The 12,389-nt window shown below is 52.0% G+C and overlaps 1 protein-coding gene across 1 annotated transcript in view; it reads right to left on the reverse strand.

The window, feature by feature from the left end:
• Positions 1–12,139, reverse strand: part of LOC120384942 (alpha-2-macroglobulin-like protein 1) — a 73,184-nt gene extending 61,045 nt beyond the window's left edge. Inside the window, exons 1-6 of the mRNA XM_039504045.1 lie at positions 11,924–12,139; positions 10,713–10,902; positions 10,109–10,271; positions 9,601–9,653; positions 8,557–8,577; positions 7,579–7,732 (exon numbers count right to left, since the gene is read on the reverse strand). Of these exons, the coding sequence (XP_039359979.1) occupies positions 7,579–7,732; positions 8,557–8,577; positions 9,601–9,653; positions 10,109–10,271; positions 10,713–10,902; positions 11,924–11,988 (646 nt within the window). The 5' untranslated portion in view covers positions 11,989–12,139. The remainder of the gene's footprint in view (positions 1–7,578; positions 7,733–8,556; positions 8,578–9,600; positions 9,654–10,108; positions 10,272–10,712; positions 10,903–11,923) is intronic.
• Between the last annotated feature and the right edge of the window lie 250 nt (positions 12,140–12,389).

Here is a 12,389-nt window from a genome sequence, read left to right on the forward strand (position 1 = left end):
TAGCTTGGGCACATGCCAGACAATTTTCACAATATTGTTGCACATCCATCCTAAGAAGTGGCCACCACCCTACAGATGCAAGACGTTGGACAGTTTTGTCCACTCCCTGATGTCCTCCTGTAGGAGTGTCATGGACCATGTACATCATTTCCCTTCGTAGGTGAGCTGGAACTACCCACACAGGGAAAGGACCTCCTGTATACATGAGAACTCCATCTACGACTTGTAACTGCTGTTCATGTCGTTTGTACAAAGGGTCTATTGTTAGTGATCCCCCTTTGTCTATTTTGGAAAGCTCTAGAATTACTTTTAGTATGTCCTTATCCAATTTTTGCATGTCTTTTAGATCTGGTATATTGGGTTTTACCAATTTAGTTGCAGCTATAGGACATTTAGGATTAGGGGTAATAACAGAATACTCCTGATCCTTACTTTCCCAAAATTCTCCTGATCGGGCTCCTTCACGGGCCAATTTATCAGCTTTTTCATTTTCCATAGCATAAGGGTTTAATTTCCAGTGAGCTTTTACCTTTTTTATTTTGATTGGCCGCTCTGAAACAGTAACTATTACTGTTAACCAATGGATGTATCTCATCAGTGATGCATACCTAATAGGTGTGCCATCAGAAGATGTAAAACCATTTGTTTCCCAATATGGTAGGAACTCTGTGAGAGAATTGCATACCCATGCAGAGTCTGAAAACAGACAGATATCTTGGTATGTGGTGGTGATGGAGAACTGCACACAGTACTCCAACACACAAGCCACTGCAGCTAATTCTGCATATTGAGCCGAATGTGGAGTGCATGAATATGCCTTTTCCCAAGGCTCTCCTTTCCCCTCAGGGGGAACTGCATAGATTCCGAACCCAGTATAGGGTTTGCCTTGATGGTAATAACTAGAACCATCAACAAAGAATTTATACCTATTAATGGGATCTGTCTCCTGGATTAAAGGTTGAAAGAGCTTTTGTTTTTCCTCCCCCCTTAGATCCAATTGATCAAAGTTGGGACACTTGTGTGGCTCTCCCTGATACAATAGAGCGGTTGGTAACAAGGATGGTGTCCTAATAGGTTTGACTGCGATATCTTTCCCTTGCAGTAATAATGCCCAGTGAGCAAGGCGAGCATTTGAAACTTGCCCATCTTTTACCCTGTTAGACAGTAAAACTGAAGAGGAGTGTGCGATGAGTGTAATATGATCGGGCTGAGGCCAATTAGAAAAGAAAAGTGTTGTATGGCCCAACTGGTTGCCAATAGATACTTTTCACAATTGTCATATTTGAGTTCAATTGATGACATTAAACGTGAGGCATAGGCCACAGGTCTGATTTTCCCATGCCTTTCTTGTGAGGCCACAGCCGCCAACGCATTAACACTCACCGCTACCTCCAGATGATAGGGTATTTCAGGATTTGGTGTGATCAACACCGGAGCCTTGATAATGGCCTGTTTTAGTTGGGATACTGCCTCCGTGTGTTGCTCAGACCATTCCCACTGTACACCTTTCTTTAGAAGTTGGTACAAAGGACCTGCAATAGAAGCAAAATTAGGATGAAATCCCTGTGGTACCCAGTTAAACCTAGGAAAGCTCTTAAAGCCGAGGTTCCTGTGGTAAAGGCAATGTTTGGATTGCATCCACCTTCTGTTGCGCTGGGGTTCTACCCCATTTTGTCAGGGTGAGGCCCAAGAAAGAGACACAATTAGCCATTAGCTGAGCCTTGGCTGGATTGCACTTTAACCCTGCTTCTTTTAGAATTTGCAGGAGCTCGTCAAGTCTTTCTAAATGCTCCTCTTTCGTCTGTGTTGCTAAACACAGATCATCTACATATTGAAATAGAACATTTGGTTTAGAAAATGATGACAGTATCCGTCTCATTTGTGCATGGAATAAAGCTGGAGAGTTTTTATATCCCTGGGGCAAACGTGTCCAAGAATATTGCACTCCCTGAAAACTAAATGCAAAACGGTACTGTGAAATGTGTGCCAATGGTAATGTCCAAAAGCTGTTACTGATATCTAATACAGTAAACCATACAGCCTCTGGATCAAAGGATTTGATTAGATCTGGCATTTTGGCCACTGTAGGGGCACAAGTTGGTGTGACTTGGTTTAGGCGTCTGTAATCTATTGTGAGACGCCATGAACCATCCGGTTTCTTAACAGGCCAAATAGGTGAATTTGCAGTGGAAGTACATTTTCGTAGTACTCCCTGTGTCAGCAAGGATTTAATAGTCTTTTCTATGTATGGATTTGCTTGTTCTGGGTAAGGATACTGTTTTTGGGCTGAAATTTCTCCTCCTTCCACAACAATAGTGACGGCCATGCATCCACAGTCATGTTTGTGTTTAGCAAAGGCATCTGCATGTTTGTACAGTAATGCCTGTAACTCAGGTTGGTCTGCATGTTTAGCCACTATTTTGTCCAAATCATACCCTTCAGGTTCAAAGTCCTCCACAGGAGATACCATGCCACACTCAGGTATGACTACTGGAGAGTCATCCTTTTCCTGTTCTACTGAAAGACACAATAATTGGTTACACAAATCAAGAACACATCCCTGTTTGTATAAGAAATCAGTTCCCAATAAGGAATTATTTGGGTCTGCTAACTTCATTAATGCAAAAGTATGATTCTTTCTTAGGTGACCTATTTGTACTTCAAGGGGTGTAGAAAGTGTGGTAGTAACCTGATTACTTGCAAAGGTTGCAAGTGTCTTGGTACATCCTGATGATAGAGGAGAGGATCTAGGATCCTCGACATGGAGAATACTGATTGCTGCTCCAGTATCTATAATGAGATTCCTGTCTAGTCCCTCTATCACTGCAGATATTGTGGGTCTTCCACTTGTATCTCTGCCTAACGGGGTTATGACTACACTCGGGTTGTTTGTAGTCATGCAGCATATGCTGTCAGATAATCAAGGGGTTCCTCCTCTATCTCCTCAGAGGCAGCCAATTCTGGAGGAGTGGCTGTCCACTGGGGAAAAGGGGATGGATCGACGGAGGCCACTGGACGGTTCAAGGTTGCTGAGCCTTGGCCTTCCATCATCATCAGCTCATTCACACGGGCATGAAGTTCTCGGATAGCCCGTCGTTGAGCCTCAAGCGTCTGTTGCACTGTTTTAAACATTTTCACAACTGAGTCCTCAGTTTTGTGCAAAGGCGGTGATTTAGATCTCTGCAGACGTGAACTGTTCTGTGCAGCATCTGAAAAGAAAGGAACACGATCCCGGGCTCCTGCATAGGATCCAAACGCATAACCCTGTCGAGGGGCCTGGCCACTCGAAGGTCCAGGGTTATTACGTGGGTTAGGGTCATTTTGCCAACGTTGATACTTAGGGAATTTAGGAACTCCTCGTCCTAATCCTGGCTGAGGTTGAGGTCCCTCAATCCTCACCGTAGGATTAGTTTGTGGTTCCTGAAGTACTGCAACCGGGGCTCCACGCCGACCTAATTTAGAGCCTCCCTGTGCATGTGCTTTAGCCAGTAAGGCTAATGTTCTTTTTAAAGAAATATCATCAGTGATATGCATATTAACCATTTCTCTTAACTGAGGAAGAGAATTATTAACTAGCAAACTGATGTATGGCAGTTCATCTGTTTCCTCTTTGATATGACTCCGCCAAGCTGCACTCAACCGCAAATGAAACTGATGTGGAGTTTCATTAGGTTTCTGCTTTAAGTTAGACAGAATTGCTACTCCAGCTTGCCCTGGGTGCTGGTTATGTTCCAATAGGGCTACTGTCTCTTGAAAACTTTTCTCTCCTACCCTAAACTTAAGTGGCAAAGTACTCCACAATGCTCGATTCACTGTGAGCTGTAAGATTTTAACCCAATCTTCCCTTGGTAAGCCAAACACTTTTGCTGTCTCCTGCACACGTTGTGCATGCATAGCAACTGAAGAATCCTCCATCATTCCTACTTGCTTAGCTACCAGGTCTAAGGTTTTAATATCTGTAACAACTGCTACAGGACAATCAGAATTGGAACCTGCAATTCCTTCTTCTGGATCTGAATCTGAGCTTTCATCTGAGCTTTCATCTGAGCTTAAATCTACAATTTCTATTCCTTGCCTCCTTCTACCTGGATTCACATTTTCCTCATCTGAACCATCAAAACTTTCCACTGGAGAGAATCCTGGGTATCTAGGATAATTTTCCATGAAATGTCTATGGGTTACATTCAAAGTGTCTCCACACTGACGCAGGACATCCCTTAGTCCACTAAAGTCTGGCGTGGTAGGGCGTTCTACCGATACACTAGGTGATACCAGCATATACCACGGGGGTGTAGAGGACCCACGAAATTCCTGGGGTCTAGGCAATGTTGATTGCCCGAATGCCAATAAATGTCCACCCAAAGGGACTGGATTTTCTACTCTATATGGTGCTAATGTAATATTGGGTGGAGGAGCAGGAATTCTATTCCCTGCTTGTTGTTGTAGCTCTCTTTGTAACTTAGAGATCACTACATCACATGCATTAGCTACCTGTGTTACCTGTGATACGGCCTCTTCTAACCCTTGAACAATGACCGATTGTAAAGGTATCGCTTCTTCACTCACAGAAGCTGTCTCTACAGAAGTAGAGATCTTTTCCTCTTTCTCTGCTTCTCTGTTTGTGTCACTAACTGCTTCACTGACTGTGACACTTGTCTCCGCCTCCTGAACTGTCACTTCAGAACTTCCGTCTCTTATCGGCAGACTGTCAGTTTTCTGCACTGCCAATTTCCTCTTCTGACTCTACAGATTCAAGATTCGCTTCTGAAGGTACTGTGTTTGCTAATTCTCTTGTTTTACTTCTAGTCACTGGTCCAATAAGATTTTCTACCTCTGTCGGGTCCACCATACCAATAGGAATGGGAATCAATTCTTCAACTTCCTCTGCTCTATTTTCTCCATTTTCTAGTTCTTTAATCTTTTCCAACAGCCGACCACGGTCCACTCTATAGGCTACCAGCATCTGCTGAACTTCCCTGAGTAACTCCATCTTTTTATCCAATTTCTTTCCCAATGAACTACAAGCTACAAGCAAGCATTCAACAGCTATTCCCTTCACCACCTTAGCTCTTTTCTTTTCTGCTCTGTTTCATCCTCAAATACATTACTCACAAAACCCCATGGGTTTCTCTGCTCAGAAATCATTCTACTATTTCTCAGCTGCTCCAAACCTCCACCATGTTCCTGAATATATTTCCTAGCAAAGTTTTCCAAAGCTAAACTACTAGAAATTCCAACACACTCCACTCCTGTGCTATCTTCACTTTTAACACTCTTACTACGAAATAGAGAATTCATCTCTTTCTTTTCCTAGTATATTCACTAGAATCTAGTATTGTCTAGTATATTCACTAGAATCAATCTTCTGTTGATTTACTCTGATATAGAAGGCGTCCCTTCACAGAAACAACAGGATAATACCCCTTGTACACCGGTTTAAACACTGTATCATAAAAGTCCCAAGTAAATAGAGGAGTGGGGATACTCTCTTCTCTCTTCTCTCGATGGCTTATAGCAGATCGAGAGGTCTTTCCCCTCTGTCGGGACCTGCCAAATATCGGGGAATACTGAGGCAGACGGATCAGAGGTGCAGTCCGGAAGAGTTAATGGGACTAAGATAAGGTATCTTTGAACTATTCAAGTTCTGACTGATTGCGGCCTTTCTGGCGGCTATGAATACCTTGCTTTATTAACTCCCCGCCACCACTAGTGTGGGTCACCGGATCCAGGTGCGGCTGCGAATTATTTTATTCGGTACCATTCATTAACTTCTTCAATATATAAAAACCCCTTTCTGTGCACATATATCACTTTTAAACTTTATTACTTTAATATTCAGTTATCAACACAGTTAAAATCCTTTAGGCAAAAGTGAAAGTAAAAACCTTAAGATTGCTTAACCACAATACAAAACGGAAATACTGGGCGTACTGCCAGCAACAATAATCACAGGAAGTTGTCTCTGGTTTAAGAATAAGATTTCAGAATTGTACTGAAATTAACTATTTACTTACGGTTCAAAGAAATTCCCTGAAATTCCTGTCACACACCTTAAATCTCCTGCCTGGCTCGCCAGTCTGTTGCCTGATTTGGGGAGGGTTAGTAGGGACAGTGGAATTTATCCACTTAATTTAGTTTTATTTAATAATTAATTTTCTAATTAATTAAGAATGTTAGTAATAATTAATAGATATTAATAATATGGGTATGGCTCGCCAATATGTGTGATCAGAAGATAAAAGTTCGTCTTGAATCAGGCTTCACAGAATTCAATACCAAGGAGATTGGGGTATAACAGGAATTACACTGAGACAAAGTTTAGTCAAACAAGACCTTTTATTTAAAATCAATGAAACAAGAAGTAAATGTAAAATGTTAAAAGCAGTATGAGATTACAAAGTATCACAATTCTTTAAGAGATATGATATGATATTATACAGTTCTAAATGCACTCTGCAGCAAAGAGTACTAAAGTGAATTTCACACCTCTGCTAGAGGAAGTATAGTTATAAAGAAACTGGTTGTAAATTAAACCCTTCTTAGCATAGATGCTTAGAGGTGAAGTAGAAATTAAGAATTATCTCATACTCACAACTTTGAAAAGAATTAATACTACGACTAGCATTGACAGCTTTCAGAGGAGAAGGAGGCTTCAAGCAGGTTGAGACGACCAGGAAACAGAGAGATGTATCGCCCTAGTGGTGGATTATCACACCTTTATAGGTAAAAATCCTTCCCTTTATGCCCAAATTTGTCTTTCCCCCATGAAAAGGTGAGGGTACCTGTTTTCATAGGCTGACCTTTGTGTACGTACTAATGACAACTATCTACGTATTTTGTGGTAGACTTGTTATATTTTGTGGGCAGAAATACCCTACTTTTGCACCTAACTAGGTGAAAGGTTAGCAGATATTCAGAAAGTCCCTAGACAATTTGCGTAGGTTTGTTTCCTAGTATCACTTTTCTGAGTAAGGGTCTTAAAGGTTGCTTTCAGCGTCACAGAGGAAATAGGCCAGAATGTCTGGTCTAGAAGTTTCTAGGTATCTTGCATTAAAGCTATTGCAAATTCTATTAATCTATGCAGCCTACACACTTTTATCAAAAAGACATTTTATACAGACCAACAGATTAATCCTCAGGGCTACACTGGGCAGAGGCTGCAGGCTGCAGCAGTAGGGTTGCCAGGTGTCTGGTTTTCGACTGGGACGCCTGGTGAAAAGGGACCCTGGCGGCTCCGGTTGGCACCACAGACCGGGCCGTTAAAAGTCCAGTTGGCAGCGCAGTGGGGCTAAGGCAGGCTCCCTGCCTGCCCTGGTGCCACACCACTCCCGGAAGCAGCGGCATGTCCCCACACCGGCTCCTACCCATAGGGGCAGCCAGGGGGCTCCGCACGCTACCCCTGCCCCAAGCACCTGTTGGGGATCAGGGTGGTGGGAGGCAGTTAGGGGGTCAGGAGCAAGTGTCTGGGGTGAGGGTGGGGGTAGGCAGCAGCTGTTTCAAGGGAGACATCAGAGGTGGAGGTGGGGGACACATGCTGGAGCCGTGACCTCGGTCGCTGCCCTGGGCCCTGCTGCGCACCGTATTCCTCCACGCTGAACGAGTGCCTCGTCCCTTGCGCCTCGATGGCGTACGTCCCCAGGGCCGGCTCTGCAGACAGCGGGAGGGACAGATCCACGATGCCCTGCTGCGGAGTCACATCTCGCCACTGGGCGATGCGGTTCTCGTTGGGATCCTGGCATATGGACACGCCCTGCTCAGCCGCTGCCCCCACACACGGCTCGTCCCCAGCAGCCCCCGAGAGCCTCGTGCTGCCGACGGGGGCTGGATCGACGCCCGGGGGCTCAAATCCTTAGCCTGGAGCAGGCACCGCCGGGCAGCCGCTGGGTAAGGGGGCCCCTGCCAGCGCCCCTCAGCCCTGACCCGAGGGCACCACCCCTGGGGGGAACAGGCTCCCGAGGGACACCCCATCTCCAGCCTGGACAAAGCCCAGGGAACTCGCCGTAGGGACCGTTTCCATCCCAGTGCTAGGCCTCTGGGGGTACGTTCCCTGCCCCCCTCCCCCCACGCAGCCTCCCCAAACCCCCACCCCTCCCCTCTGCCCCTGCAGGTCCCAGAGACCCCCCCTCCCCTGCCCTTCCCCCATCAGGCTCCCAAGGGAGCTCCCCGCTGAGTTCCCCACTGGCTGATCAAGTCACTGCCTGACCCAGAGTCGGGGCTGGGAACATTTGGGTTGAGCGACTCAGGCAGGGATCCCAGCCAGGCCCAAACCCACCTGCCTCCCGGGCAGACACCCCAGACGCTGCAAACTCGGGGTGGGGAGGACGTAACCCGATGGCACAAATGTCCCCTCCCTGCCCCCCATGGGGCCCAGCCCAGAAACGCCCTGTGCTCTGGGACCCTTTGCACCCCCACAGCTGGGCAGAGGCTCTAGGGCTGGATTGCTGGACACTGTGGTCACAGCCCAGACTCCTCTGGGATCCCCACCACTGAACACCCCTGGGTGCCCTCGGATGAGCCAGACAGGAAGAGGAGGAGGCTGGAGAGGCACAGACTGACCTGCACGGTCACCAGGGGCAGCTGCAAAGCAAACAGACAGGAGATGGCTGGTTAGAGGTACAGGAAACACCCCCCACTGCCCCCGGGCTGCCTGTGACCTCCCCAGGGCCGGGGTGTCTCTGGGGCCATGGGGGATCATGGGGACAGCAGCGGGGGTGACAGAGGGAGCAGGGACAGGAAGGGGAGCCCATGAGGCTGGAGCCCTCGCACCTCCCGTGCCCCATCCCGCGGTGGCGGGTACAGGGCAGTGGGTGGCTGGTCTGTGCGTGGAGGAGCAGGGCGAGATGCTGGGCTCTCTGCCAAGGGGCAGTCTAAGGGCTGGGGGTCTGCGCTGCAGCCAGTGCCCGGGCGAGGTGGCTGGCAGGGGAGCTGTCAATCTGTATTTCCACACTGGGCCCGATTCTGCCACCTCACTCAGCGCGCAGCACGGTTAGGCTGAAAGGTGCTAATGACTGTCATCGGGGGGGGGCACCCACAGCCAATCACAGACTGCACTAAAGCCAGTGGGTGCCCAGCGCTCTCACTCCGGCTCCATGCAATGTGCAATCAACCCTCTCTGTGCAGTGAAGAGACTGCAACCAACAGAGGCCACTGCCCAAGGCACTGGGCTCTGAAGCCCAGGGGGCTGCTCCACACGGCTGTTTTCAGCAGGCCAGCACAAGCCCTGCTACTGCAAGGCTGTTACCTGCCCTGGGAGACTCGCCCCCTGCAGCAGTGTAGGGCAGGCTGGCGGCTGAGGCATTCCCAGGTACCGGAGATCTCGGTACTTCCAGGAATGGCGTGGCCCTGTCTCCGCTGGTGTGACCTCGCACACTCGGTGTGTGTGAGTTCACGCCAGCAGGGGCGGAGCAGTGCGCTCTGCCAAATGGCGCCCCCCATCCAATACCAGACACAAGCATGCACGGGACGGGGGCAAACCACCCATGAAGAGGACTGTCCGATTTCAAACTGGATTAATGGCCTGGCTGGTGTAGACAAACCTAACGTGTCCAGTGCACCAGGGCCCTGTTACCCTTCCCCCACACCCACCACCACAGCTCTCACCTTCCGGGTACAGGGAACAAAGTCTTTGTCCAAACTGACGATTCGAAACTTCACTGCAAAGGAGCAGAGGCAGAGGCGGGAATCAGCCCCGACTCGGTTTGTCTGAGTGAATTCCCAGCTGGGGAAGGTGCCAGCCGGGCGCCCCGGGCACTGACGGCCTCTGTGAACCCGCAGAATGGGCCCAGCTTCCCCCCGCTGCCCTCTGCCAATGAGCCCCGGATCTGCCCTGCGTGGCAGGAGGCTGTCCGGGGAGGCCGATCGGTGCACCCTGAAGTGTCTGTGCCATCGCCAAGGAGGGGCTGAGACCCTCAACTTGGTTCCAGACAGGCCCCCAAACAAGCCTCAGGCTTTGGGCCTCTTCTCCCCTGGGGCCGGGTGCAGACAGGGGCCTAGAAGTGAGAGTCCCGAATCCCCCGCTAGGCCCCCCAGCCCAGCCCCGGAGCCCAGGAGTCCGTCCCAAGGGCCTGGGGCCCCAGGAAACTCCCTCCAGCAGCTCCTGCCCTCTCACCTGTCTGTCCCGGCTTGTAGACGGCCTTGTCCGTCTGCACAAAGGTCCCGGGCTGCAGCGCCCGCAGCAGCACCTTCTTCCGCTCCGAGAACTGCAGGGCATCTCCCCGGATCGAGACGTGCAGCTCTGCCACTTCCTGCTGCCCCCCGGACGGGGCTGGAACCTGCACACGGGGACCCCAGCAAGGCCACAGCGGCCGGTAATGGGCTGGTCGTGGCGCAAACCTGCTATCGCGTGGGGGGGCAGTGGTGTTTGTGGGTCCCTGTTCCTGCCCCCCCAAACACAGGAACCCCCCTCCCCAGCCTGGGGGACCTGAATGGGAGGGAGCATGAACCTGGGGCGCTCGATGGAGTTGGAAGCCAGGGCGCTCTGTGCCCCCCACCCCATCCCCGCTCCCCCCTGCCTGTCGCTGCTGAGGGATGGCCTCGAGTTCTGTGGCTACAGCTGCCCATTGAGTGACCAGCTCCGTGCCCATGGCCAGTGCCCTGAGCCCTGCTGTGCCCGGCGCCCGAGGCTGGGCTGGGGCTGCAGACCCGGGGATGACGGGCTCCGTGCCCAGGGCCAGTGCCCGGGGCCGTGCCCATGGCTGCGGGTGGGGGCTCACCTGGAAGCGCACGTTCTCGTGCAGACGGGGCTCCCGGACCTCTCTCTCCAGCAGGGTGATAGCGCTGGGCCCATCCCCCCTCTCCAGCCGGACGCTCACCCGGACGGTCTCGTTGAGGTCACTGAGATGAACTGACACCGTCCCCGTGTGCGGGTGGTAGAGCTCGGCTGGGCTCACCACCACATAGTGCCTGGGGAGGGGAAAGCACCGGGCAGTGGGGGAGGGGACAGCCCAGAGCCTCCCCCAGGACCGGGGGTGACTCCCGATTTCTGAGTGTCCCCCCTGCTGGGACAGAGCTGGGTCGACGGCGCTGGAGGCTGATTCGTTTCTCTAACCACAGGGCAGGGGCAGGGCAAGGCCCCCCCGCTCCTTCCCCCACCCCAGCCTGCCTCCCGTGGAGCTGGAGGGGCCCAGGGGGCGCAGAGAGGGGCTCAGTCCCTGTCCATCCCCGGCCTCTCGGCTGCTCAGTCTGCCCAGAAGGGGGCAGCTAGTGGGGCTGAGAGTGAGCAGAGACCCCTGCGCACGGCGGGGAGGGGGGGAGGCTGGTTAGTCTGGGGCTGTGCTGAGCACCTGAGCCCTTTGCAGCCAGTAACCAGCTTAGATACAGCCCCACCCCCACCCCCAGCCCAGTCCGCACCCCAGGGCCTCCGCCCGCCCTCGCAGGAACCCTTCGGCGTTTGCACCGTCGGGGCGCTGCCCGGTTCTGCTGAGACGTTGGTTTAACGTGCTGGGTTCGTCGGTAATTACTGTTCTATTGCACTAGTGCCTAGAGGCCCAGCCCGGCCTGGCCCCCTGCGCTGGGGCTGGACAGACCCGCAGGCAGAGACAGGCCGCGGCCCGAGGAGGTGACAGGCTGACGGGAGCAGGCGGCCGCAGAGGATCATCACCCCATGGTACAGGGGAGCTGAAGCTCAGAGGGTCAGTGTCTGGCCGGGGGCGCACAGGGCGTCTGTGGCAGAGCCGGGCACTGACCCCAGCTCTCCACACCCCAAGCCACTGCTTTAACCAGAGCCAACCACCCCCGGCGCAGGGAGGGTCAGGACCAGTGGGCCCAGGAGGGACCCAGTGTCAGGGACTGAGCTCCCAGGGGAGAACGGACCTGTCCCATCAGTTTCGGATCCAGCAGCCCCCTCATCGGTGCCCTCGGCTGCTTCCAACCCCCCCGCACCGCCCACCACGTGGACAGACAGACAGACCCGGACAGGGCTTACGGCTCTGCAGACGTCCCAGCTGTGAGGTGCAGGAGCAGCAGCAGGCAGGTTACTGGGGCCCCCATTCCTGGGGTGCAGGCAGAGGGGCAGGCACAAGGGGACACACACACATCACCCCCCTCTGGGTCCTTCTTCCTCCCTCTCCCCCACGCTCTGTGCTGGAGACCAGCCTGCTCTGCCCTGATACAGACTCTGGAGCTGGAGCTTCGCCTTTGATCCGGGGTAAACAAGGGTTGTGTCAGGTCTCTGGCAGGACTGGGGGACGCAGCCAGGACAATATTTACCCACCACCCCCAGCTGCTGGATTGGAGGCTCTGACAGGTTCTTGCAGCTTGAGTCAGAGGATGCTGCCTGGCAAAGGGTCAGACGAGCCAGGTGGCCCCTTGTATTGGTCACACGGCAGGGGGTGGGACCTCTCTGGGGGTCAGTGGTGGTGCAGTAGCCGAGATGCTGGGAAAGCCCTGGC

Source organism: Mauremys reevesii, linkage group 17, assembly GCF_016161935.1.
Source record: "Mauremys reevesii isolate NIE-2019 linkage group 17, ASM1616193v1, whole genome shotgun sequence".
NCBI lineage: Eukaryota > Metazoa > Chordata > Testudines > Geoemydidae > Mauremys > Mauremys reevesii.